General features: G+C 37.5%; 1 protein-coding gene across 5 annotated transcripts in view; it reads left to right on the top strand.

Moving 5' to 3' along the window:
• Window positions 1–5,291: 5,291 nt before the first annotated feature.
• Window positions 5,292–26,974, top strand: part of LOC131029041 (serotonin N-acetyltransferase 2, chloroplastic) — a 153,264-nt gene continuing 131,581 nt past the window's right edge. For 3 of the 5 annotated variants that reach the window (XM_057959436.2, XM_057959435.2, XM_057959438.2), the window contains exons 1-2: window positions 5,292–5,472; window positions 5,574–5,735. In XM_057959436.2, the coding sequence (XP_057815419.2) occupies window positions 5,428–5,472; window positions 5,574–5,735 (207 nt within the window). In that variant the 5' untranslated portion in view covers window positions 5,292–5,427. Of the gene's footprint in view, window positions 5,473–5,573; window positions 5,736–26,974 lie in introns of those variants that run through there. The other 2 variants (XM_057959434.2, XM_057959439.2) reach the window with 2 other exon arrangements.

Genomic DNA, 26,974 nt, shown 5'->3' with positions numbered 1-26,974 from the left:
CCCAAATTATGCTAGTTTTAAAAAAATAGCCTGTATGGAGGCAAAAGGGGTAAAAAAGGGGGCTAGCCTTTAGCAACTTGGTGGTAGCGCATGGTTTCCCATGTGACTAGGTGCTAAAAAGTTAGAAAAAAATGTGTCATCAATGGGTGATGACCCAACCTTGGCGATGGTGGCCCATGTAGTGGTGGGTGGGTGCTAGGATTCTTGTGCCACTCGTAGTGCTATAAGCACTTAAGCCTTGATTCCTCACTTGACCTCACACTAAAAATAAAGTACTTTAACCAATGGAAATTCAAACAAATTTTTAATTAAAAAAAAAAATAGTATTGTAGTTGACAGAGAAAATATGCAAACCTATACTTGATTGTGTAGGTTGGCGCAAGCATGACAAACAAGGAATATTCCCTGGAAATATTGATTTTGACTAAATTTTTTGGTGACTAAATGTTGCATGTGTTGATGTAGGGAAGTGCACACCTGTAGAGATTGTATGGATTTGTACAATGAGCAATAAAAAATCTCAAAGTTTGATGATTTGACGATCAATTTTAGGGTTTTCAGGCCTTATGGATGTAATGGTGGGGTCACACATGCCTAAATGTGCCCACAAAAATTAGCTACTTCTCAGATTGATGTCTTTCCCTATATTCAAATAATCATTATTTTGACAAAATATGTCAAAAAATGACAAAACAAAAGCCCATCTACTTTCATTGACACCCTGGATTCAACCACGAGGTCAACCAAACCCCAAAAATGCATCTAACAAGATCTTAAAGCTACATAGTCACTCTCCAATATGGGAACATGCCTACTGCCCCGAGCTCTAATACCATATAGGAGTAGATAGGTGACTCCTCAATACCCCCCAAGGATCCCTGCTAGACGAAATAGATTCCACAAGAGAGAATGACAAGATAACTTGTATCAATAATGCATTAGTTGAATAATGGTTGAATAGGAAATACAAATGTACAACATGTTTTTCTTATATAGGCAATGTATGAGGTAGGTTTGCACAAGATGTGGACATTTCTCTTAATCATATGCAATGAGATAGCTATCATTGACACACACGTATTAAATGTATGATACAAATATTAAATGCTTACATAACTAAAAGTAAATAATAAGACATGACCCCATTATAAGGAACTTCTAAAATGCCACCTAGGATGTAAGGACAACTGTTTTAAAGGCAAACTAGGATCTAAGTAAACTTAACATGTGAATAGGTTCCTACAAATGATTAGTTACAAAATAACCTCATTCACACTAACAATTGTAAATGGCTTGAAGGCATGAATTCTTCCACCTACCTCTCTGCAATTCCTTTTATGCTTGCAACTACTAGATATCATTCAAGGATGCTCTAGAAGGGAATTAATTATGTTTTGAGACATATCCAAATGAAATAGTGACGTTCGTACTGTATTTATTATTTGTAGTATTATCAAGATGAAATTTTAGCACATTTTATGGAAATTTCACTAAATCTCACACTCAAACACATAAATAATCAATATGTAGATATGCCAGGGGTTAGAGGAATGTTCTTTCATGCCTCTTGGTGTCTAAATTATGTTTGGATAAGACAATTATTGTCTAGGTGTTGGTTGTACTCATGGTTAGGGTTTTTTGTGCATTATGGTTTTTTAATTTTTTTACATCCTCCCACCATACGTATATTTGCCTTGATTGCCATTTTTTAGATCAAAGGATAAGAACAAAGTGATACGAGAGGATAAAAACTTTTTATTAAGGAGAAGTAGTTGCAATGCCAACAATAGAAGAAAGTATTCATAAGAAACCTCGAGGTTTCAAACTCTATTTTGAATAGTGCATTTATGTATTGTAATGATTTGTGTTTATCTCAAATCTATAATAATATCTTGTAAACTTTGAAGAATGATTAAAGGTGAGATCAACCTTATTTGAGTGTCTCCTTGCGTGTGGTATATATTTTTGGATATATAATATTTAGTTGGTTAGCCAGAAGTATGTAAAATCCTTACAAAGCTTTCATAAGGCATCTTTTAAAAATAATAAGGAAATGTATAATTATGCTCAAGGATTACTAAGTAGAATCACTTAAAATTATGCTATTTTTTATTGTTTTTTTCTAAATGCACGTGTATAGCTTATCTTCTCTATGCATTATGAAAAAACATAGTATTTTTGTGATGCCTTGATAAAGGCATCACCTTGGTTTTAATTGTTACATGCTTGGTTGAATTCAAAGACTTTGTTGCCTGATGTATAAAGGCACTGTTATGTGATTGTATTTCTTTCCCATCATTCTCAACACACTCAAAATACATCAACTTACATATATTTTTAGTTTTATTTGTGTTTTTTTTTTTTTTTGCATGTTTGAATGTATATAACAACATAAATGGGATCATTATAAAAATATTTTAAGATAGTTATATGGCACATCATCTATTAAATAAGGTACTAAGCCTTGCATGTCTAAACTAGCACATAGGTATATAATGATGCTAGTATTGGGATACAATGCACAATGTGAGTACACTTTACTATAAGGAAGCATTCAATCATATTTCATGTAACCAATTCAACACCTTAGGGAAACCCCCTTAGTATCGCAAAGCTAGAAGTGAAGGAGGTATTACCTATCTCAACCATTGATCCTAAGTTTCCCAGCCTGAATATAGGTTTACAGTAGTCTTTTTAAGTTTGACACCCTTGGTAGTTGGGATATTATTAGACCTTAGGGATTTGGGGTCAACAAATTAGTTCATAAATACATTGTAATGATAATTAGTAAAAGTTTGATTTACCTTATTAAAGCTAGACCCGATACTACCCATGCAAAAGGTATTGTGTCTAGATTCACGTAAGATCCATATGTGGATCATTGGAAAATAATTAAAAAAATTATGATATATCAAAAAGCATTTATTATGGTTTTTATTATTTTTACACTAAATATACTAATTTATTTGTTTCTTATGATGTTGACAATGCTAGCAATTCTATTGAAAGGAAATTTACTTTTGGGTATGTCTTTGAATATTCCATAAATATTATCACATGGAGTACTAATCTTTTATTTTTATTTTATTTTTTACGTGGCTCTTCTAGTTATATAGGCAGAGCATAGAATTACAATAGTAGCAACAAAGGAATAAATGTAGCTTAAGAGATTATTAGAAGACCTTCATGTAGGTTGATAGTACTTCTTTATTATGTGATAGCCAAAGTAGTATTGTTCTTTACGAGAATCTTGTTCAACTTCAAAGAAAAATGTACTTTGAATTCCATGGACATTTCAGTAGAGAAAAAGTTCTCAATGGTGAAATTAATCTCTAGTCTTGTGAGATTGATTATCAGTTGGTAGATATATTTACAAAAATTCTATGTAGTACCTCAAGGAGTTGCAATTGAGGGTAAGTATTGATGGCAATGACATCTCTTACTAGATAACTTTACATGTGATGCACCTAGGGGCACTTGTAAGACCTACATGCATTACATAAGACCTAAGGGCATGTGTAAGACCTAAGAGTATTACGTGGTGCATATAAGGTCAACATGAGTTGTATGCAAGACCTATGGGTATTTGTAAGATTTATGAATATTAGCTTAGACTTAAGGGCATATGTAAGACCTATGAGAATTACTCTCTCTTTTTGGATTCCTTTTTCTATTTTAAAAAGAATTATATATAAGACCTACATGCATTGTGCATTACAACAAGAATCTACATTGTAATTATTTTGAAGAGAAATTTTAAGGAGGTTTTAACAAGAAATTATACATGACCTCTTTTAGCATCATTATGGGGAAATTGATGTCTAAACCATGATAAGAGATTCATCACATAGTTTGGAATGCATGATCTTCATTTTGACATATGATTTATCTCTATGTCATGCTTGTCAAATAAGTCTTGTAGTATTAGGGAGTTTCAAATTTTCTTGTTAAAGGAAATTGGCATCATGAACCCCCTATTAACATTAAAAGAGAGTTTTAGAATATAATGTTTGTTATAGGCCCTAACTTAACGATAGTGGTCCTAATAATATTTACAAGACTTTAAATTATAAGGTTTAGCCTTAAAATATTGAATATGACCTTAGGAATATTAAGTTACAAGTGATTTATAAAATAATATTTTATAATTATCAATTAACTCAAATAACCTCAATTATTTATTTGGTGAAAAATTACCGACTCATTTGTAAATGGTTGAGAAATATATTGATTCACTTATCTAGGGTTTACATTAAATAGGGAAGAATACATTTTAAAGGTATGTTTATGAATGCATTATATATGCATGCAATGCCATTGTGGGAAGAAGGAAGGGGATAAAATACAGATAAGGTGTTGTGATTATATGTAATTTATTCTATTAACGGATGATGATTTGTGGGTTTTTTTTTAATGCAAAATTACTATTTAATGTGTCAATCTTTTTTTTATTTTAATTTATTTCATTTACTTCTCTATTGTTTTTTACACATCTCTATTTTTTTAATTAATTATTATCATTTTATATTGATCTTGATCACTTTACAACATGTTGAGATTAATTTTATTTATTTATTTATTTTTAATTTTTATTTTCCTATTCTAATAATTCTTTATAGTGTGCAAAATTGGGTTGATTCCCCTAGCCTCTTTATCTATTTACTTATATGCATATCCTTGGATATTTAACCCTATCCCATCCATTTACAAACACCTTTATACATTTGTCTTATGCATGTGCCTGTCACACTTATCCACACACCTACTTTCATTTGATTGTTTGCCTTATAGATTTAATCATTATTCCTTCATATGAGTAACCATTTGGCCCCCTTTCCCTTCTACCTCGAGTTAACCAAACACATTTTAGGTGTGATCTCAATGCATTTTATTCTAATCATCTTCCATCTTTAAGTAGAATCCTAATCTACCAAGCATTTAACAACGACATGCTTCAATTTGATGCTAAAAGGAGAAGAATTTACATTTTAGGTGTTTGCTTGTTATTTTCAATATTACTCATTTTCAACATGAGTTGATTGATTAAGGTGTAGTGCCCTTATGGCTTGGTCATATGAAAGCTCCACTAAGATATTATTACCAATCTTCAAGTTTTAGAAACCTTAAATAGTACTAAAACAAATTTACAAAACATAAAATATCGATCTCAAAATAATTCAAAATCCCTATTCTTTACAATTCTCCTTTGTATTTACTTCCCTAACTTACATTTAAATCATTTGAAATTATGAATATCAAAATCACCCAACACAAAAAAAAAACAATTCATCCATTGTCTCACTTTTCACTTGTGCCTTCTGCAACGGGTGGTAAAAAACACTATATTTAATCGCAAAGCTTTCACAACAAGATATTTCAAAAAAAAAAACTGTAAGTCATGCTTGTATAGATTTGGAGGCCACGGTTATGGCGCTCGTTGGACTCCTTCCTACAATTTCCTTACACTTAACGGTTCGACCAAAATTTATTTCAAATTATTATTTCGATTTTTCTGCATTTTTCCTTTCAAATTTTAATGGAGTACTTAAGGAGGTTCAAATCAATCCTGGCAGGCGAATTGTTTCAGCAGAAGGTCAGAACTGAAGCAAACACTGGCCAGGGTTCGAATTGCAGCGCCTGTTGTGTGTCTCAATGTAAGAACGCCCTCATGGTCGTCTCTTCTTCCGGCCCGCTATATCTACAGTTCCGACATTGCAGATGTTGACCCCCTTCAGGTACGAAATTATACTTACAAAAAAGCCTAACCATCCTTACAAACAGGAAAACATTTTTACCCTTAAATCTGGATGTATTTCAGCCTTCAGGAAATATTGCCGCCAAATAGCTGCATATCTTGGTGTTTTTAAAGTAAATTTTAAGTGCTAGTAGTTTTAGTTTCTGGGTAAGATTTATCTGTTCTTTTGCAAGTTCGACTTCGAGACCAAGACGGGAATTCATTTCGTCAAGTTATTCACTTAGGATAGAACTTCTTTGTGAGCAGGTTTCTGAGCAATTGGACTTCAATCCTAACAGCTTTATTTTCAATTTCCTGAAATTGTAAGAGGTAGGTAGATAGTGTAGAGAGATAGATAGAGAGATTTCATCTCAAAGACAGCTAAGAGTACCAAGAGTAAAATATTTGGAGCTTAACAGTTTAACTGAACTAAAATATCTTCCTGGAGATACTAATTTAGGCATAGATAGGTGGCGTAGTTAGCAGAAATGGAGGATCAAATAAGTGATTTATATTTTAACGCGTCGTTTCTTGTAAGCAGGCAGTGTCGTTTTCCATAATGTGGACCAACGAGTGTCTAGTGTTTTTTCCCACCCATCCCATCAGTCTTTCATCCTGGCATCCTTGCTGTATATTCCACTGTTCAGTAAAGTTTGTAGAGTCATCGAAGGGGATTTTTTTCACTTAGTGGCTATCTGGGCATCGGACATTGCTGAAAGTGCTGGCTGGTACTTGAATGATCCCTCCCTAGCTTCTCTGTACTGAGAACCCTTTCAATTGCCTCTGTACTGTTTAAACTTTAGCACACTTAGGTAATAGTGCTCAAGGGTAGCAAGCCCTTCTTCTTGCTTGTTTAGTCAGTTGATTATGGCTCGTGAGTTATCCTTGATGCCTTATAGATTGCTTATCATAAATACTTTGAGTTCTCGTGATGATGTCCTTGATTCATGTTATGGAGTTCCACAACTTTTAGGAGACCTTGGGGGCTATCATTTATATTAGCCAGGCAAAGTGAATTTCGGTTTTTGTGGATATAAGATTTTTGGCTGAATTGATGTCAGTATCAGCAAGGTGTCTGTCATTGACCTTTGTGGCACTATGTGAATTGGAGGTTGTGAGCATTTGCCACACAGTTTGAGGTGCCCACCAATTTTCAATGGTGTTGGTGGGGAAATATAGGTTCAAAGGGAAGAGAGTTAAGAAGCAAAGGGCAGATTCTAGGAGGGAAATATATTTGATTATTGTGTTTTCTGTGAGCACCTTATTAGCTGCAATTAGCTCCGAGTATACTGTTAATGTGTATGTCATAACCTTTCTATTGAATATACCATTGTATAATTTGTCTTCATCAGTCAATTTTGGAGTTAGTATTTGTGTTGGGCCTGAGGTGTCCTCTGGACCTTCTTTTCTTGCTTCCTTTGTATTAACTATTTGTGGAGAGACTTGTCATTGTGCTTTCTCTTTACTTCATTTTTGTTTCTTCTTTGTGCTAATTTGGAATGCAGCCTTTGAGGCTTCTCTTTCAATAGGATCTCTTCGTGGGAGTGTAGTGGGCGTGGCCTCTTCCAAGGCCTATTGCTTTCTCCTTGTTTAGGCTCTATAAAGGTTGTGCCTCACCTGCCAGATCTCCGGGGAGTAGTCTCACTCTATTTCTCTAGTTTCGGTTTACTAAATCCCCATTTTGCATGGATGTTTCTTGTGTTTTCTTCATACGTTCCTCGGTTGGTTCTTTTCTTACTAGGTCCATGAATTCCCAATAGGTAGGGTTTCTTTCTTCTTTAGGGTCTTTGGGGAGGCTTAGTAAATTATTTGCATATGATTGAACTTCGATATTTGTTACTTTAGGTTAACTTTGGTATCCATGAGGTATGTGGTTTTATGGCCTCCATCATAGTATAGTCTTTATCTACTAGGAATATAATACAATCTATGTATTTTCAGACCTTATCATAGGATATTCTTTCCTTATGTTACATTTTCTAGTGAAAAGCTTTGAAAAACCCCCAATATATGGGTTTGTAGGAGGTGGAATCTTTGAAACGCTTAACATGTTCTTGTATTTGTGATGCAGCTAGCCTTTAGGGTCCTATTGTGATCTTTTCACACATCGCCCCATTGCAAACGAGACCCCCTCTTTCCTGCTTTCCGCATCGTGTTAGTCTAGGGTTTTGGCAGTCAGGCGACAATTTTTGAGCATTCAGTGCCCGAGTCTCAGTTTTGAAGTGATCATGCCCAAGGTGCAATTAGAGTTTTAAATTTTGAATAGGATCATTGTTTCAAAAAATGTCAAAATTGTCAATGTGATCCTAAGTTTTGCACAAGTCTAGGGGTTGCAATAGTTTGAAGTTGAGCATAAATATGTCTAAGTGTTGCAAATTAGGGTTATTTTTGTGTTGGAGCGTATAGAGACCCTACAGGAGTTATTATCTTGCTCCTAGGAGGTAAAATTTGGTCAATTTGCACATTGTCCCAATGGACCCTTATTTTCCCCCACTCAAAATGATGAAAGTCTTGATGCAGAACGATAAAATTTGATAAGTCTGGGCATTTTTAGTGTGAAAATCATCACAGTCCTGATGGAAAGTGTTTTTCCCCATGAAATTAAGGCCTAAAAATGAGTTGTCTTGATGGAGGACGTTTTTCCACATAAATGCACTTTATCCCAATGGAGCATGATTTTCCACTGCATATTTTGGAGAAAAAGGTTGATTTTAATGATAAAGTGGTCTCAGTCCTGATGAGGTGCATTTTTCCCCCCATGGGCTGACTTTTTGGGGAAAATCCTGATGCATCAGGATTCTTCACCACAGTTGTCCTGATGGACCACGTTTTTCCACTAGAGTAAAATGACTAAGTCGAGTGCTAAAATTTGTCTAGATGAGGTTCGAATTTCCCCAAGGATGGAAAATGAACGATGAGAAGTTAAGTGAGGACAAAATCACCTTGTCCTGATGAAGTGCGTTTTTCCCTTGGATAAATTTGTGAAGTTTTAATGAGATTTTTTTTGTCCAGATGAGATTCAAATTTCCCCTGGAGGCTATTGTGATGAATTTTGACAAGTTTTATGTATCCAAATGAGGGTTGTTTTCCCCGGAACTCAATTTTTGGACAAAGGCAAGAGAAATGATGAAGTTTTATGTCTCCAAATGGCCCACGTTTTTCCCCAAAGGCCTTATGTGATGAGTTATGATAAAATTTAATGCAAGTGAAATATTTTAATGACAAGTGTGCCCAAATTAAATTATTTTTTGCCTTGTTACAATTATTTAATAGTCAACATTGATCATTTAATGACAAATATGTTATCCCAAGGCAAATCGATTTTCCACCAGGTTGTTGTAAATGAAGTTTTTTTATCCCACATTGCTTGTGTGGTGAACTCTCAAGGCAAAAACATGAATAAGTATGCCCAGCCAGCATTTAAATATTATTATATTGTCTTAATGTGACAGTTGAAGACTCTGATTGGAGGCAGATTGAAGGTCATTGCTGGGTGATTTTGTCGAAGTGTGCTTGGTGCCATTTTTTTGAAAGGGATCTCCAAGGATTTATGCAGATTTGAGAGGGCGAATTTGCCCACTTATATTTGGCGCCACCATTGAAGAGGCGCTACGATTTTGTGTGTGGCTGATCGCCCCACATTTGGGTGCCACTTGACATCATTATTTTGATGCCATTGCTTGTGGAGAGGGTGACTTCATTCAAGTCTGAGTTTGATGCCATAGCTGGGAGAGTTTGGACATTATCATTTGGGCGCCATTGCTGATCCTTGCCTGGGACATTGCATTTCCAGATCTGAAGTATCATTTCCAGCTATCATTTGCACAAGGCAATTTTGTCTTGAGCATCGTTGAAGACGTTTTGTGAAGACACCATTGCTGGCCCAGTCTGAAGCATCATTTCCAGCATTATCTTCAGACTGAAACAACACTTCTAGCCCTTTGATAGTGTCCGGGCATGGCCATTTTAGAGTTTTGGAAGGCAAAATAATTCAAGTGTGAGTGTGTGCCATGGCTGTGACCACTTCCAGCCATTGATTTTAATCATTTTCAATGTGTCTTCAGACTTTTGGAGGCCATTTTCAGACCTTGGAAGGTGTATTCAGACTTAAGAATCAGAAAATCAGACTTATATACACCTTTTTCTAAGTATATTCAGACCTGGGTATACTTTTTGAGCCTCAAATTTATCATTTTGTAGAGTATGCTAGGGTGTTTTCAGACTTGTACTTCATGATCAGACCTTAAACAAGTCTGAAAATGAAGGTTTTAGAAGGGTTTTATATCTAATTTTGATTCAAGTTCATATTATTTTTAGAATTTGTTACAAATTGTTAAAATTCCCTTGAAATTGACAAAATCATTAGAAATCAGAACTTAGGAAATTCTGAAAACAAACTTTTAAAATTATTTTTCCATGATATTGACTTCTAGTTTTGTACAGATGCCATGTTTAAGGTGAGAATTGGTGCAAGGAAGGAACAATTGAGAATCGTACAAGAGGGCTTCTATCCAAAGTCATTGCTGGTGTCCCGATGGAAGAAGATCGCAGATATGAACATGGAATTTTTGGACACGAGGCAAATGCAACAAAGAATGTTTGGAGTGAACAACCGTCTTCCTTCAACCCTATCGGCCAATATCATGAAGAGTGGAATCTACCAAGCAGCTGGCTTTCCACCATCTGTACAATGCAGTGAACTTATTGTCGAGTGTGCAAAGCACTACGATCCAAAAACCAGAATGATCAAGTCACCTAGGGTGACAATGCTTGCATACTTAGCCGAGGATGCAATCGTGGAAGTGTTCGGAATTCCCGGGAGTGTGGACATGCTAGAGAAAACTAAGGATGATTATCAAGCTAAGTTTTTAAAGAAGGCAGATGCATGTATGGCTGTTGTCAACAACAAGTGGGTCATTGAGCCAAGGCGTGACCACTCCAAACTACCCAAGGGGCTTCTATCATCGGACTTCAAGGATGAATATAGTGATTTAATATTCTTACTCAATAGAGTGATGGGAACACCTCAAGGGGCGTTGTTTGGGAACTGGATGTTTTGTTTTATTAAAGATATGTTAAGAGGTGTATTGATCAATTGGGCCAAAATAATAAGTGATAACCTCGACTTCCAGTTGAGAAGTTTGGAGAAAACAAAGACATTCAACATGACCTCCCACCTTATGTTCTTGCTTGCCAGATTTGTTGTGTACAAAGGATTGATATGCAAGGGCGAAGTTGGGAATGGGCCAGGACAATAGAGAGTTTATGAGTGTTATCAACAACTCCATCTGTACAAGATTGAACACTATAGAAGGGTGAACGATGCTTTCACCATGTACATCACAAGACTGCTGCAGGGTGGGATCCACAAACGGTTGTACAAGGAGGCAACTAGGCTTATTGAGAAGTATGGATCGTGGTATATACAGTTTCCTACCTTCACATACCTACGGATTCAGGGATTTAGATCCAAACCATACAAACTTCCTAGGTATCCGACTAACAAGATTATCCTACTTGAGGTAGTGAGACAAATTTTGGAGTTTGATTTTATCCAAAAGGAGAAACATAGAATGGGGATTACTCTCCCAATTGCATTTGGAAGACTTTGGAGGTATGCCACACCACAACTGCAATGAGTTTAGTTATTGAGGAACTTGAATTCTATCGCCTTGGAACTTATAAGAGTAGGGATTGATTTGATCCATTCAAGAATGTTGTGAATATCAAGGGAGAAAAGTTTATACATAGGATTGACATTGAGGACTATTGGGCAAATCTCATGGATGAGCTCACAGTTAGGAAGAGAATGTGGTCTTGAATGTCAGTGGACTTCATGAGGAAGTGTAATCTCTTCTCCATTCCTAATTAGGTGCATGATGATAGTGATCATACTTATCCGCAGTACGACAATGAGGTGAACAAGCCTATCCTTTTGCCTAGTTGGATGCAGCCTAAGGTGGTGGATTTGAATGTGCTTATGAGAGAAGTAAATGATTACTCTAGGGAATGGGTGGACAAGTATGTCAATAACTTGAGAGAAATGAATGCCACCTTTACCTATGCGAAGATGAAAGACGAGGAGCCTTCCCTTGATTATGATGAAAGGATAGTCAGTAATGTAAGGACACATGATGACGAGGAGAGTCAAGCTCCCAAGAGAAGGAGGGCTATGCTTGGAGAATCACAAGTAAAAGGCAGGGAGACTGTTAGCTAGCAATCAAAGAAGAAAAAAACAAGTCTGATACCCCTTTATACACCATGAGTTCCTCATCAGTGAAAGAAAATGATATACCAGAGAAAGACAGAGTCAGAATAGGGTTCTGATACAAAAATCCTACCAGAGAATAATCAAGAGTGGCATGCTACAGCACAATCGGCACCACCAAATGAAAATGAAGAGCAACCAAGATCTCCCACTGTCTAGTTGGAGGTTAGCTTAGGCAACAATGTGGTCGATTTGACTAAGGGCAAAGAGATGGATTATGATATGATCTCAGCCTTGAGAGGACTTGATCATGATACGAGCCTTGAAGATGGAATGGAAATTTCCGCCATTCTCGATTGGTTGCTGTAGAGCATGGAAAAGAAGAAGATGATAGAGGCACAACCCATAGAGAATATTGATGATTTCTTAGCCAAACCAGACAAAGAAAAGGAGCAGAAGAGGGCTAAGATATTTTCTAAAATTGCTAGAGATGATATAGGAGTGCGTATTGCACAAGTGGCTGTCCTAATGGGTGATAAGACCAAGGATGCAGTCACTCCCATGGATCATCAGATCACTATGATTGAACTTGGACCTATTACGAAGAAGCCGGAATTCCAAGAACTTTACGATACTATCAAGGCAATTAGGGCACGATTGGATAGGACTATTGAGAAGAAGGAGATGCTTGAAAATGAAAATAGGACACTCAAGGAGTACATTGAAGGGATGAATTCCCAAAGGTGCGAGGATCCTACTTTTGTCTCATCTATTGCTATTGATCGTGGATTTCCCTTTGATTAAGATACAACGAGGAATACACATTTAGAGGTTGGAAAATGGATTGAGGATGTTGCAAAACAAGCAGATGATTTCCTAACTCAATTTGTCTAGGCATTTGACAATCGTCAATGCTCATATTCTGGATACAGTACTTGGAAGGAGTTTGGGATGATTTCCAACCGATGCAAGAGAAGACAATTCCTCGTCTTAGGGTGTTGAATCTAATCTTGATGCCTCCATTGATCTAGGAGGGAGTTGTATATGCAGATGATGCATATGAGTTTTCAGGGATGGTATTGTTTCTTGGCTATGAGAAAGTCCACCTATGATCACGCAAGACAAGATTGTGCAAAGATGGAAGGATCGATCCAAGAGATTCAATCTAAGATCCTTACATCTATTGATGAGTTGTTGGGAATGGATGTCCATGCTTCCAACACTTTACACTTAGAATAATTGAAAGAAAAGATGAAGTTCATTTACTTCAATCAGTTAGAATCTTTGAATAAGAGTCAGATAGATGATTTAGTTTCTCTCATGGTTCACACCAACAATTTGCAGAAGCTTATGCCGGATTGGGAAAATGCGCTTGATTCTTTCCTAGATGTGTTGGATGTGATTGACGCACAACAAGAAACTTTACCCAACATCACCATGGAGGAGCTCAACTCAGTCTTAGTCAAATTCTTGGAATATGCTTCTAGAGAGAGGTATGCAGGCTGAAATCTTCTAGAAGATTCCCTACTTGATGACTAGGCATCATCCCATTGGGTCATCTTTTGATGATTCCTTTTTTGATGTAAACCCTAATTAGGGCAAATTTAGGGTAGTGTTGGAATGATCTTGGCCTTTCATTCCATTTGAGACTCTATATATACCCCATTGCCTCTCATTTGTAAGAGAGGTTTTTGAGAACTGTCGTCTATATGCTGCAGATTTGAATATAAATCATTGAAGTGTGGTGGTTTTGTTTAGACTTTGTATGCATTTGTGTTTCTCATTGCTTCCAAATTTAGATAAAAAATTTGTTTCAAGTATTTTAGATTGAATGAAAGAAGTGTTGAGTGTATTTGAATGAGTTTTGTCTAATCCATACCACTAGCTTCTTGCTGATTGTAATTTCGCGTTGTGTGGTGTTGATGTGTTTTTTATGCACAAAACATTTCAGAATAAAGTACCAAGGTAATTTACCCTCTCTTGAACAAAATCACCTCAGATGCTAAGGATGAGATCAACTAAAATGATTCCAAGGTTTCTACATGTCAGGTCTTGACAAGTGGGTAAGTTCAGTGGTTGATGTGAATTGCTGTGTTTCACTTTGGGGACTTATGCAAATGTTTGGATTATCATGAATGATGCGGAATATGTGTGCTGACAACTTAAGATTTATCAATAAGGCTCTAGATTTACTTCTTACTAAAAAGGGGGAAAAAGAATAGGGTTCAGGAAATCTATTCTAATCCTAGGAATGTAGGAAATGATGAATGGATCTAGTGGAATCAAACCAGGCAAGGTCTCACAATCAGGTATTGACACAAGCTTAGTGCAATCATCTAAGGTATACCTAAAGATTTTCAGACTATTACCATCAAACTTTGACACCATCCAAGTTGATGCTTGTCAACGAACGAGTAATAGTTGAAGTTATGCTTACTCAAACTCCAGTTGACCACACAAGGCGCACTTACCGGCGGCAAGAGGCTAGTGGTATGGATTAAGGATTCCACACAAATGAATTCAACAAATCTTTCACTCAATCTAACATACATGAAAATAAATTCTAATCTAAATTTTAATCTAACTTGGAGGAATTGAGAACCATGAATGCAAATACAACATTTGAAGAGCAAAATCACCAACAATTGAACAATGATTAGGATTCAAATAGCTGCAGCATATACCAACAATTCTACAAAAACTCTCTCTTACAAATGAGAGACAAAGGGGCATATATAGAGTCTCTTACAAAATGGATGGCCCAGATTGATCTAAGATCAATGGTCGAGATCATGCCAACAAAAGCCTAGAATTGCCCTAATTAGGGTTACATCAAAAATGGCGCCACCAACATATGGCCCAATGAAAAGATACCTAGTCATCATATAGGAAATCTTCTAGAAGATTCCTTCCAGCATCTCTTTCTCTCCTAGCATACTCCAAGAATCTAGCCAATACTGAATCTAACTCCTCCATGGAAATGCTAGGCAAGGTATCCTGTTGTAAATCAATCACATCCAATGAATCCGAGCAAGCATTCAAAGTGTTCTCCCATTCAGGCATGAGCTTCTGCGAATTATGAACATGAATCAACAAAGAGACCAAGTCATCAATCTGACTCTTCTTCAAAGAGTCCAACTGGCAAAAGTACATGAATTTCATCTTGTCTCTTAATTCGGCTAAGTGTAAACCACTAGCATCACTAACATCAACACCCAATAATTCCTCAATCGAGGCAAGGATTTTCATCTGAATGTCTTGAATTAATCCTTCCATCTCCATACAACTCGATTGGGCGTTCTCATAAGCTGATTTTTTCAAGGCTAGTGCACAATACTAGCCATGGAAATTATATATGTCTCCACTGTGCACAATGTTCTCGTTGACCAAGGTGAAATTAGGAACTTTCTTCAATGGCAAGAGGCATGGAATAGTCTTCTCTTGGATAGGCCGGAATTCTTCCCAAACTCCCTCCAGATACTGGATTCTGAATACGAGCGTTGTTGTCTTATCATATGCTTGAACAAACTAAGTAAGGAAATCATCTGCCTGCTTTCTTGTGCTCTCAATCCATTTTTTCACCTCTAAGTGTGTACCTCTCGCTACCTCGCACTGTGAATGTATTCCATGGTCAACTGCAATAGGTGAAATAAGGGTGGGATCTCCACGCCTTGTCCCTGCAATATACTCTCCGAGTCTAATATTTTCTTCTCTGTACCTTTCATTCTCCGCAATCGCTGTGTCTAACTTTGCATTGATTACCTGGAGGTTGTCACCAATATCCTGGAATTCTTGCCCTGCGGAGGGACGACCAAGGGCGACTGAAGTGATCTGGAAATCCATGGGAGTAGCAGTGTCCACTGTCACGCTGGCTCTAGGAATAGCAATTTGCACAATTCGCATTCCTGTCTCATCTCTAGCTATGTGCGACAAAATCTCCGCTATCTTGGGCTCCTTCTTCTTAGCACTCCTAGCTAGGTAGTCATCAATATTATCAATAGGCTGTACCTCTATCATTTGTTTACTTTTTTCATGCTTCTCCTCAGCCATTCAGGAATAGCGGCCATTTCCATACCATCATCGAGACATATTTCTCGATCAAGTCCTTTCAATGCCGAGATAACATCCTCATTATCATCAGGATTATCTTTAGTCCAATCATATACTTCATTTCCCAAGCTAACTTCCAAAAGGACACTAGGGGATTCCGGCTGATCATTATTCTCATCAAGAGGTGCAGATGTCGCTGTGGCATGGAACTCCTGAATATTCTTTGGTAGTATCACTGTGTTGGAACACTGCTGAGTCTCCTTATTCTGTTCTGTTACTTCAATCACTTCGATTGATGAGACACTGGGAGGGGGTGAAGGAATGATAAGTGGAGGAATGATAATCTTCTATTTCTTCTTCACATCCTCAATCTTCTTCCCTCTAGCCTTGACTTCTCCAGGCATGTTCTTCCTTCTCTTGGGAGCTTGACTCTCTTCGTCTGCATGAATCCTAACATCACTGACAGTCCTCTGATCATCCTCGGAAGTAGACTCTTCCGGCTTCATCCTTTCATAAGTGAAGGGAACACCCATGTCAACTAATCTGTTCATCTGCATATCTACCCATGTGTGGGAGAAATTCAAGACTTCTCTCATCAATACATTCAGGTCAGTCTCTTCTGACTCTGACCAATTTGGCAATAGGATTGCCTTCTTCATTTCATTCTCATAATGTGGGTGTGTATGATCTCTATCATCTAATACCTGATCAGGGATGAGGAAAAGTCCACACTTCCTCATGAAATCTACTGACATTTTGGACCACATTCTTCTCTTTACTGCTTGTTCGTCCATTAAGTTAGCCCAATAATCCTCTATGTCAACCTTATGAGTGAACTTCTCTCCTCTGATCCTTCCGACCTTCTTGTCTGGATCGAATCTTTCTCTTTTCTTGTAGGTAGCAAATTTGTAGAATGCAATCTCCTCACCTGCAGTGCTGGCAGCTATGGCGGATTGCCAGATCTCTGACATCTTCCCAACTGAAATAGGGAATGTCATTCCTGTCCTGTGCTTCTCTCTCTGGATAACATCGAACTCTAGAAGTTGTCTTACCACTTCCAACAATATCATTCTGTCAGTTGGATACCTAGGAAGTCTGTAGGGTTCCGATTGAAACTCATGAATCCTGAGGTATGTGAAAGTGGGAAATAGAATATACCACGATCCATATTTCTCTATTAACTCTGTTGCCTCCTTGGACAATCTTCTGTGGATTCCGCCCTGCAGCATCCGTGTGATGTACATAGTGAATGCATCATTCACTCTCTTGTAGTCTTCAATTTTGTGCATACTCAACTGGGGGTAGCATTCATAACTCTTGTACTGTCCTTGCCCATTCCCGACTTCACCTTTGCATATTAGTCCTCTGTATGAAACAAATCGTGCAAGCAGGTACACCAGGTAAGAAGTCATGGCAAATGACTTGGACCACTCTACATTCCTCAGCTGGAAATCCAGGTTGTCACTTATGATCTTGGACCAATTCACTAGTGTTCCTCTAAGACAATCCTGGATGAAGTAGAACATCCATCCATGAAATATTGCTCCCTGCGGCATTCTGTTGACGTGTATTTTGTACACTATCAAACACAGAATAAAATACCCAAGGGTACCTTATCCTCTCTTGAGTAAAGTCTCCGAATGCTGAAGATATTGCGAAAAAGGATCAATCAGGGTGACTTCAAGGTTCTTTGCTGTAGGATCTCTACGTGTGGACAAGCACCAGTGGTATGATGTGATTTGCTGGAATCACAAGGGGACTTACATTTGATGATTGAACTTCTGATTTGCTTTGAATATTGCTGGAACACGGGATTTTACTGCCTTAGATTTGAAAAAGGAAAAAAGATGAGGGTGAGGAAAGGATCTAATCCTAAAACTAAGAATGTAAGAGCAATGAATGATCTTTGATGAAATTCTAACTAAGTCTTGTTTTGACATCACAGGACCATCTCCACAAGGTTAGTGCGATCTTCGAAGGAAAGCTTTATGATGTTCAAATCATCACTGCAGGCATAGACACTATCAGGTTGATGCATATCAATGAAGAAGCGACAATTGAAGTTAAGCTTAAGCTGAATGATTCCAGTTGACTACACAAGGCAAGTTTGCAATCAACAAACTGCTAGTAGTATGGATATACGAATTTCACCATCAATCAAGCACATTTCTTCCACTCATCTAATCATCTACCATCTAGGATTGAAGATTCAACAAGAAACCATGCATATTGCAAGAAACGACACACTTCACCATTACTTCAATGAAAATGGAGTTTGTTTACAATCAATGGCAACAATTTCTTGCCTTGTCCTCCTACTCTACTCTAATTGCTATTCTATCAACGGCCTAATCACCTTCTAACTACTCTCTACTCACTAACTTCTCTCTAACTGCTTCCTATCTATTGCCTTTACAAATGAAATGCTAGGGCTTATATAGTGCCCTCAATACAATTCGATGGCTTAGATCAATTCGAGATCAATGGCCAAGATTTTACAATGAAAACCCTAATTAGGGTTTGTTACAACCATTACATAACATTTAATACTCGACCAATGAAATAATTGTATTAATTGGACACATGTCTTCTCTGGAAAAATCGACCAATGGATAGCCGGGGTAGGTACATTGAAGTTTGTGCCATCTTCCATGAGTTAGGTACATTGAATCTGGACATGCTGAGGTGGACCACACTGATTGGAGAAGTGATGACTAGGATGCCACCTCGTCTGACACTTGTATCTTGGTAGATATTCAACTTGATGTTGTTGAGAAGCTAGCTTTAATTAATTCATCTGGAACTATCTGCTTCTTCAACGAACCCTTGCTCTAACTTCTTTCGTCTTTGATGTGCAGGATGATTGATGTACCTCGCCTTGGAATGCTGGCTTGGAAGAGGTCGCCCTTGTTGATGTTTGATCGAAGAAAGCCATCCTTGTCGATGCTAGACTGGAGGAGGTTGCCCTTATCCTTGCTTGATCTTCCAACTCCGGGATCTCCATTTGATGCCTCCACAAAATATTAAAGTTAGTCTTTTGAGCATCAAACCTCAAAGCATGAAATTTAAGATCTTTCAAAGGTAAAACTTAAGATATTAATTTGAAAAAAGTCATGCTAAATCAAGAATTACACATTTTCAAATTAATAATGAATGGAATTTGGATCTTCAAGACTTAGACTCTACAAAATTGCAATGGGATCACAATAAGTCTTGAATAAGAACTTCAAAAAAGTAATTCTTCATACCTTCCTTTGAGTATTTAAGTACAAAACCTTGAAAAATGAAGGAAGAGGACCGGATTTTGTTAGGCAAGATTTATAGCCCTCCCTTGGATGAAGTACGCCTCCTTTAGCCTTTGAAAAGAATAAACTCCATCTTCCACTGGCTTCCTCAAGATCTGGAAATTCGCCTTCAAATGTCTTCAAAAAAATTTGGAAATTATCCTCCAAACTAGCAAGAAATTCGCCTCCCCAATTTGCTCCTCCAATTCGCATTTGAAGTAATGAATGAATGATTGTTTAAAATTGCTCAAAACACCCCTATTATATAGGGCGTTCACCACTTCACCTTCCCATAGGCCGACTTGGCAAAATAGGCCAAAAAATAAATAAATTTGCAAAAAAAAAAAAGAGGCCGACTTAATAAAATAATAAAAATAATACCTCAAGCGCACCATTTTCCATTTAATTTAATAAAAAATTAATTTTAAATGCCTTAGTAATAAAAAATTCAATTTTTTGAGGCTCAAAATTAATTTATTAAATGCGATGCGCCTTTATTAAATGCCAATTTAATTAATTTTTTTTTCAAATATTTCGAAGTTGGTAATTTTGGCATCTAATGTGATTTGGAGGATATTAATGTTGAAATAAGGTAAAAATAATGAATGCCAATGACTTCGCTCTGGTCCCTTGGAGAGGGACAGGAGCGCTTTTCTCAATCTAGGCTTTGCATTCCTCATTTTCATGTTCAAAACTTATCTAGGCATTTTAAAATGGCATTTATGATTGGAGTCTTGAGTTTAATTCACTTGATCTTTAGAAGGAACGTGATTTTAAGACCCTTTTCGCCTTGGACCCTGGGTGAGGGACAGGAGCGCTTTTTCACTTTTGCTCTTATTTCTTCGTCCTTCATTTGTCGATTCTCGTTGTGGAGTGAGCAATGATTTCTTTCACTTGTTCCATGCATGCTTAACTCGTTTTTTGCAAGGCAAAATAAGCTCTCCCAAGATTTTCGCCTTGGTCCTCCAGAGAGGGACAGGAGTGCTTTTGTCCTTTCTAGGCTAGGATTCTCAAATTTTGAAGTCAAATCTTTGTTCATCATGCTTTAGAAGATCCTTCCCATCTCACACAACCTTGCCTTAGCATAATCTTGGAGGGAAATTGTTGATTTTATAAAAATCGCCCTGGTCCTTCAGTGAAGGACAAGAGTGCTTTTAGTCCATTGCACAAATTCATGATCACATTAATCTTCAAATCACTCTCCAGGCGTAGAATATCACATTTCACTACTTCTTGAGCCTTGGTAACAAAAATATCATTTCAAAATGCAAGGTAAATGGGCTTATTTGGAGATTTCGCCCTGGTCCCTTGGAGAGGGACAGGAGCGCTTTTGCCAGTTGTCATCAAAATTTGCAACTCTTGCATCTTAATTCCACCTCGAAGCATTTTAAACATTATTTCAAACTTGCGCCTTGACCTTGATTTGTCCAAACTTGGAGAGGAGAGCTAGATAATATGTTTTTCGCCCTGGTCCCTTGGTGAGGGACAAGAGCACTTTTTGCAAATTCAAGTTTGTCTGTCCTTTGCTAACCTTCCAAATTATCTTCAATGGGCTAATCATGTCTTCTTCCATTCATTTCAATCACAAACTTGCTTTGTCCTTGCAAGAAAATTGCACTTTTTAGAAAATCGCTCTGGACCTTCAGCAAGGGACAGGAGCGCCTTTTGTCATCTTGGTATATTTCCTTGTTCTTTAAAACCCTCAATTGCGTCTAAGGCATAAAATATCATTTCTCCCTCCTATCCAAGTCAGGCTTTGCCTCAAAATCTCAAACAAAGAGGAGATCTTGTAAAAACGCCATGGTCCTTCAATGAGGGACAGGAGCGCTTTTTGTCATCTAGGTTGATTTCCTCCTTTGTGGACCACTTAAATTATATTCAATGGATAAATCATGTTTCCCTTGACCTCTTCAAATCATAAAATTGTCTTGATCCTGCAAGAACAGTGCAAATTTGAAAATCAAGCTCCAGTCCTTCAGTGAGGGACAGGAGCGCTTTTTGCTCTCTAGGCCAAAATGCTTCATCTTTCATCATGAAATGCCTTGGCTAAGGAAGATATCATCTTGTTACACGCCATGAATAAGAGTTCAAGTCCAAGAAAGGTCGAAAAATGTGTATCTAAAGTAAATCGCTCTGGTCCTTCAGAGAGGGACAGGAGCGCTTTTACCTTTCTAGACAAAAACTCCATCATTTCATCGTCTTTGATCAAGTCTGGATGCTTTATCATGTTCATTTCGTCCTTCACCATGCCTTTGATGTCTCAATTTAACCAAACAAGGTCAGGAATGACTCCAATAAACCTTTTCGCCCTGGACCCTTGGTGAGGGACAGGATCGCTTCGCCTTGGTCCCTTGGAGAGAGACAGGAGTGAAATTCGCTCTGGATCCTCAGTGAAGGACAAGAGCGAAATTTGACCTTTTGAACTCTCTATCAGGATAATTTTTATAGAATATAACATTTAAGTATAAGTGACTTCTTTCTTATACTTTAAGTTATATTCCATATATACTTTCAGGATGTTTGAGAGTGGTTTCAGACCTCCAGGAGTTATATTGCAAAATCTAGTTTTTGGAGGGTTTTCAGTTTCCAGACTTAGTCAAATTTCAGGATCAGGACATTCCAGACTTAGCCAAATTTTAGGATCAGGACTTCACTCCAGCAGGACCTGCTATCCAGGTGATCCCCTTGGCGACACTCAAAATGCAAAGGCTAACGGACAAAACCCTAAAAGACCTAGAAAACAAACCCTAAAAAGCAAAAAAGCAGGGGTCCCCATTTGCAATGGGGCGATGTGTGAAAACGTCACAACACATTCCCATCACTCTATTGAGTAGGAATATCAAATCACTATATTCCTCCTTAAAATCTATGCACACAAGTGTCTTGGGAGCTTTGGAATGATGATTCCTAGGTTCAATCATCCACTCTTTATTAATTAAACTCTTGCATACACCCATCTTCTTCGTGTATCTGTCTGGATAATCTTCCTTGGTCACATCCTTCATGTCTGTTCCGCGTGGAATTCCGAATACCTCTGCAATGGCATCCTCAACAAGGTAGGCGATGGCAACGCCCTTAGGACTCTTGATCATTCTTGTGAGCGGATCGTAACATCGTGCACACTCCAGGATCAACTCATTGCACTGTATGGATTGTGGAAACCTAGCGGCATGGAAAATGCCACTCTTCATAATATTTGCATATGCTGGAGAAGGAACCTGATCTCTGGATTCGAACATCCGACGCTGCATCTAGTCGAAGTCCAGGAAATGCATGTTGGTATCAGTGATCTCCTTCCATCTGGATGAAATCTTAAACTCTGGATAAAATCCAATCTCCAATGTCTTCAACAGCTCTTTCCTTTCCTTGTATCCTGATTTTGACATTGCACTTGTACGAAGCTGGAAGTTAGTCCTAGGATAAAAATAAATACTTGTAATAAAATTCCCGACTTTCTAGAGATTTAGCTAATTTAGAGCATGGAGTCAGGAAAATAATCCATACACTTGGTAAATTTTAGCAATTACGTTCAAAGTGTAACAACACTAAGGCATGAAAGTCTTCCATAAAATTCATTTATACCTCCTTATGCTTAGAAAATATGCAAGCAAAAAATGCAAAGGAGTATACTGGATAAGTGGTGACTTAAGAAAGGTGTGAAAGGTTGTGTTTTCACACAATGAATGTCTGAAGACACCTTCCGCAGTCAACAATGGAGGTCAAAATTCTGAAGACAACCTGAAAATTCAGACTTTCAAAACATGTTGTAATCTTCAAAATGTGCATAAAATCAATAAAAATCAGTTTTATTGATGAAAACAATCATTTTCTGGAATGTAAGTATGGCTGGTAAAATTTAGTTTTCTGAGGACAAGTCTGAAAATCGAACACTTAAGACTTACCAGCACCTTGCAAAGTGGTTTAAATCCCTGAAAATGATGAAAAATTGCTAAGGAAACAGCCCAAGCAAATTCGCCAAAATTGGTTAGGTGGCTGGAAATGAAAATTTCTGAGGACAACCGCCTAACAATGGAGTTTCAGACCTCAGATCTGAAGCGAATCAGCAGGCTGGAAGTGATGGCAGCCACCAAACATGCATGAAAATCATCAAAATATGGCACCAAAACGCCTTCCAAGCAAAATTGAATTTTCCCCAAGTCTAGCGCCAAAATGGAATTCTGAAAATTTGATGTCAATGGCAGCCTTGATCTGCAACAATGAAGGATGGCAGCAATCTAGAAAAATTGCCCAAGTTGGGGTTGGATACCCCAAACACAAAAAATCGCCTGCCTTTGCAAAAATCGAAATTTTCAAAATTCTGAAAATTGTTGTTAATGGCAGCAATCTGTAGCAATGAAGGTCTGAACAACAACAAAAATGGTGGAGGAAAAATCGCCCAAGTCTCTAATCATGAATTTGCCAACTTTCACCAAAAATTGCTAAATTTGGAAAAAATCGCCAAACTTAGTAAAATCGAAAATCTGAAACTGGTCTTTAATGGCAGCCAAGGAGGAATAAATCAGCAAGTTGGAAAAAATGGAGGAAAATAAATCCTCAATCCCACACTTCACAAAAATGCCTTGCTAAAAAAATTCGCCCAACTTGGAGAAAAATCGCTTTCATGGAGACACCTGGCAGAAATAATAATAAAATAATGCTAAAGTTCCTCTCATATACTTGCTTTCACCTCCAACTTTCACCACACAAGCAATGTGGGATAAAAAAACACTTGTATAAATACTTGCTTGGTGAAACCCTAACTTGCTTCTAGAAGGTTCAAACATTTAATAATTATTGTAAGTTATTAAATTTGCTTTTAAATTTTAAATAATCATTTAATAATTATTTAAAATCAATCAAAATGGGGCTTATTTATTAAAATATTGCAATTTAAATCCAAAATAAAGCCTCCAAGGGAAAATCGCTATAGGTTGGGATTGAAAAATCCCTTCAAAAATCACTTAAGTGTCAAAATTCGCCCCATGGTTGGATAAAAATCCATGCTCAAAATCATCAAAATGCACATAAAAACCATCCCAGGGGAAAATCGATATGAGTTTGGACAAAAATCCAGACAAAAATGCACTCATTTTGCAAAAATCACCCCCCAGGGGAAATTCGATGGGTGTCTGGACAGAAATCCACACTTAAAACTCACTTAACTTGAAAAAATACCTCCCTGGTGGAAAATCGACCTTAGTCTGGACAAAAATCCGGACTTAAAACTCTTCATAATGTTCCCAGTGGAAATTCGATCCCTGTCTGGATAAAAATCCGGACAAAAATCCTTACAAAAATGCTTAGGGGAAAATCGATCCCTGTTTGGATAAAAATCCAGACAAAAATCCTTACTTAGTTGTCACAAAAATCCTAGTGGAAAAACGACCCAGGCATGGAATTATCCTTGCACTCCAGTCTGCACTCTAGTCCGCACTCCCAGGGGAAATTCGATGGCAGTCTAGATAAATCCTGACACTTAGCAAATTTTAGCATCTCTAGGGGAAATTCGACCCAGGTGTGGATAAACAGTGGGGGAAATTAGTGGCCAGTATGGATTGCAGGGGAAACCCATGTGTAGTATGGATTTTGAGTGGGGGAATGGGTTGGGTAGTCTGGAATGTGATGGGAAAAACACCTCTAGCATGGATTTTGACCCTTTAACCCTTGGAATATGAATTTCCCTTAGGATTTTAACATTTTAACCACTCAAAATCACTTAGTGACTTTAAATTTGACTGGAATTATACTAATTTTCCAAAAATATGAGTGAAACACTAGGAAAATATTGGAATAAAGTGCGAAACCAACTTAAATATTACCTAAGGAGCGAGAAAACAACTCCAAAAGGTCTGTGAATATCTTGGCACTTTAAAATTACTGATGCGCGTGTTTAAAAACACGTTAACGTTCAGACAAAACTTAGGATCATTAAAATATCATCTTTTGCAACTTGATTCTAACACTTCAAAAACCCTAGACGGCACTAGGCATGATCAAAACTCTGCGACTCGGGCATGGGAAACGCAAAATTGCCCACTAAGCAGCCAAAACCCTAACCTAACAACGCAGAAAGCTGGCAAAGAGGGGGTCCCCGTTAGCAATGGGGCGATGTGTGAAAAGGTCACAACATGTGGTCAACTGAAAATTGAAAGTGAACTTAACATCAATTATTGCATGTCCATTAGTATGCATTGCCTTGATGGTATTGATGTTGATGACGATAATTTGAACATCTATAACTTTACCTTAGATGATTGCATTAAGCACGTGTTGAATTGTTTTTTGATGGTGAATCCTTGCCTAGTTGAATCTCATTGAGTCACTCACTACGTCTTGCATTCTAGGTCTTAGAATAGAACTCCTAAACCCTTATTCCTTTTGCATTTTATTTGAAATATTTGTTAGATTAGATCAAGAGCTATATTGCAAAATCTTAAGTCATTGGCAAAATCTATTATGATCCATGATAAGATTGATAAATCCAAACAATTGTGTAAGTCCTCAAGTGAAAACAACAATTCACATCGACCATTGAGTTACCCACATGTCAAGAACTGACCGTAGAAAGCTTGGAATTGTCTTAGTTGATCAAATATTTAGCATTTGAGGTGATTTTGTTCAAGAGAGGGTAAAGTAATTTGGTATTTTATTCTATGTTTGACTGTGCCTAAAAAGCACATCTACAAGTCCAAACCTTTCTTGCATAGGCTGGTATTTCATTCATAAAATAGAAAGCTAAGCAAATGAGTAGGGTACTGTTGTGACCATTTCACACATCGCCCCATCGCAAATGGGGACCCCCTCTCTTTTGCTTGTTTTTCGTTCGTTTTCGCTTTCGTTTTTAGGATTTTGTTAGTCAGTTAGTTGTCTGGATTTAGGGTCAAGCCTTAGGGTTTTTATTTTTGTCTTTTCAGGCCAAAATCCAGTCGTTTTTGAGAGCTTTTGAGCTTCCTTTTCTAGGATGCAAATTTTGAATGCAATGAATTCGCCAGAATGGTCTAATGTTCAATTGGAATGTTGATGCAGAGCTTAAATTTGTCTAAGTGTTGAGAGTGAAGTGTGAATTTTTGTCCGATTGAATATTTTTGACTAAATTTTGACTTTTTTGATTTTTGATCCTGGGCATTGGAAATGATTTGTTTTTGCCTTGTGAAGTGTTAAAATGTGAAAAATCATGTTATTTTGGCCTGTAGGAGCAAAATCGCTCCTGTCCCTCAGTGAAGGACGGGAGCTCATTTTCAAATATCTCACTATTCCTGCAAAGTCAAGACGAATTTCAAATTGGAAGTGATGGAGAACGGCGAGATCTTTCCATTGAATATAAATTGAAGATTTTCATGAGCACCGAAACGCCTCCAGGAGGAAAATCGCTCCTGTCCCTCAGTGAAGGACCGGAGCTACAAATCAAATTTTGCCTTGTCCTTGCGAGATTTCGTTGACTTGATGATTTGAAGAGGTCCAAAGGAAGATGCTTTACCAAATGAATATAATTTGAAGTGCTAACACAAAGGAGAATGGTCCAGAATGCAAAGTTCGCTCCTGTCCCTCTCCAAGGGACCAGGGCGAAGTACCTTATAGCTCCTGTCCCTCTCCCAGGGACCAGAGCGATGTCCTTCATTGGGCAAAATCCAGGCAAAAATCAAGACAAGTTTACGTTCAAAGGCAAGGAAGAGTGTGAGATGAACTCATTGAATACAA

This window comes from Cryptomeria japonica, chromosome 2 (genome assembly GCF_030272615.1).
Source record: "Cryptomeria japonica chromosome 2, Sugi_1.0, whole genome shotgun sequence".
In the NCBI taxonomy this organism is placed as follows: Eukaryota; Viridiplantae; Streptophyta; class Pinopsida; order Cupressales; family Cupressaceae; genus Cryptomeria; species Cryptomeria japonica.
This window is presented reverse-complemented; position numbering and strand designations above follow the sequence as displayed.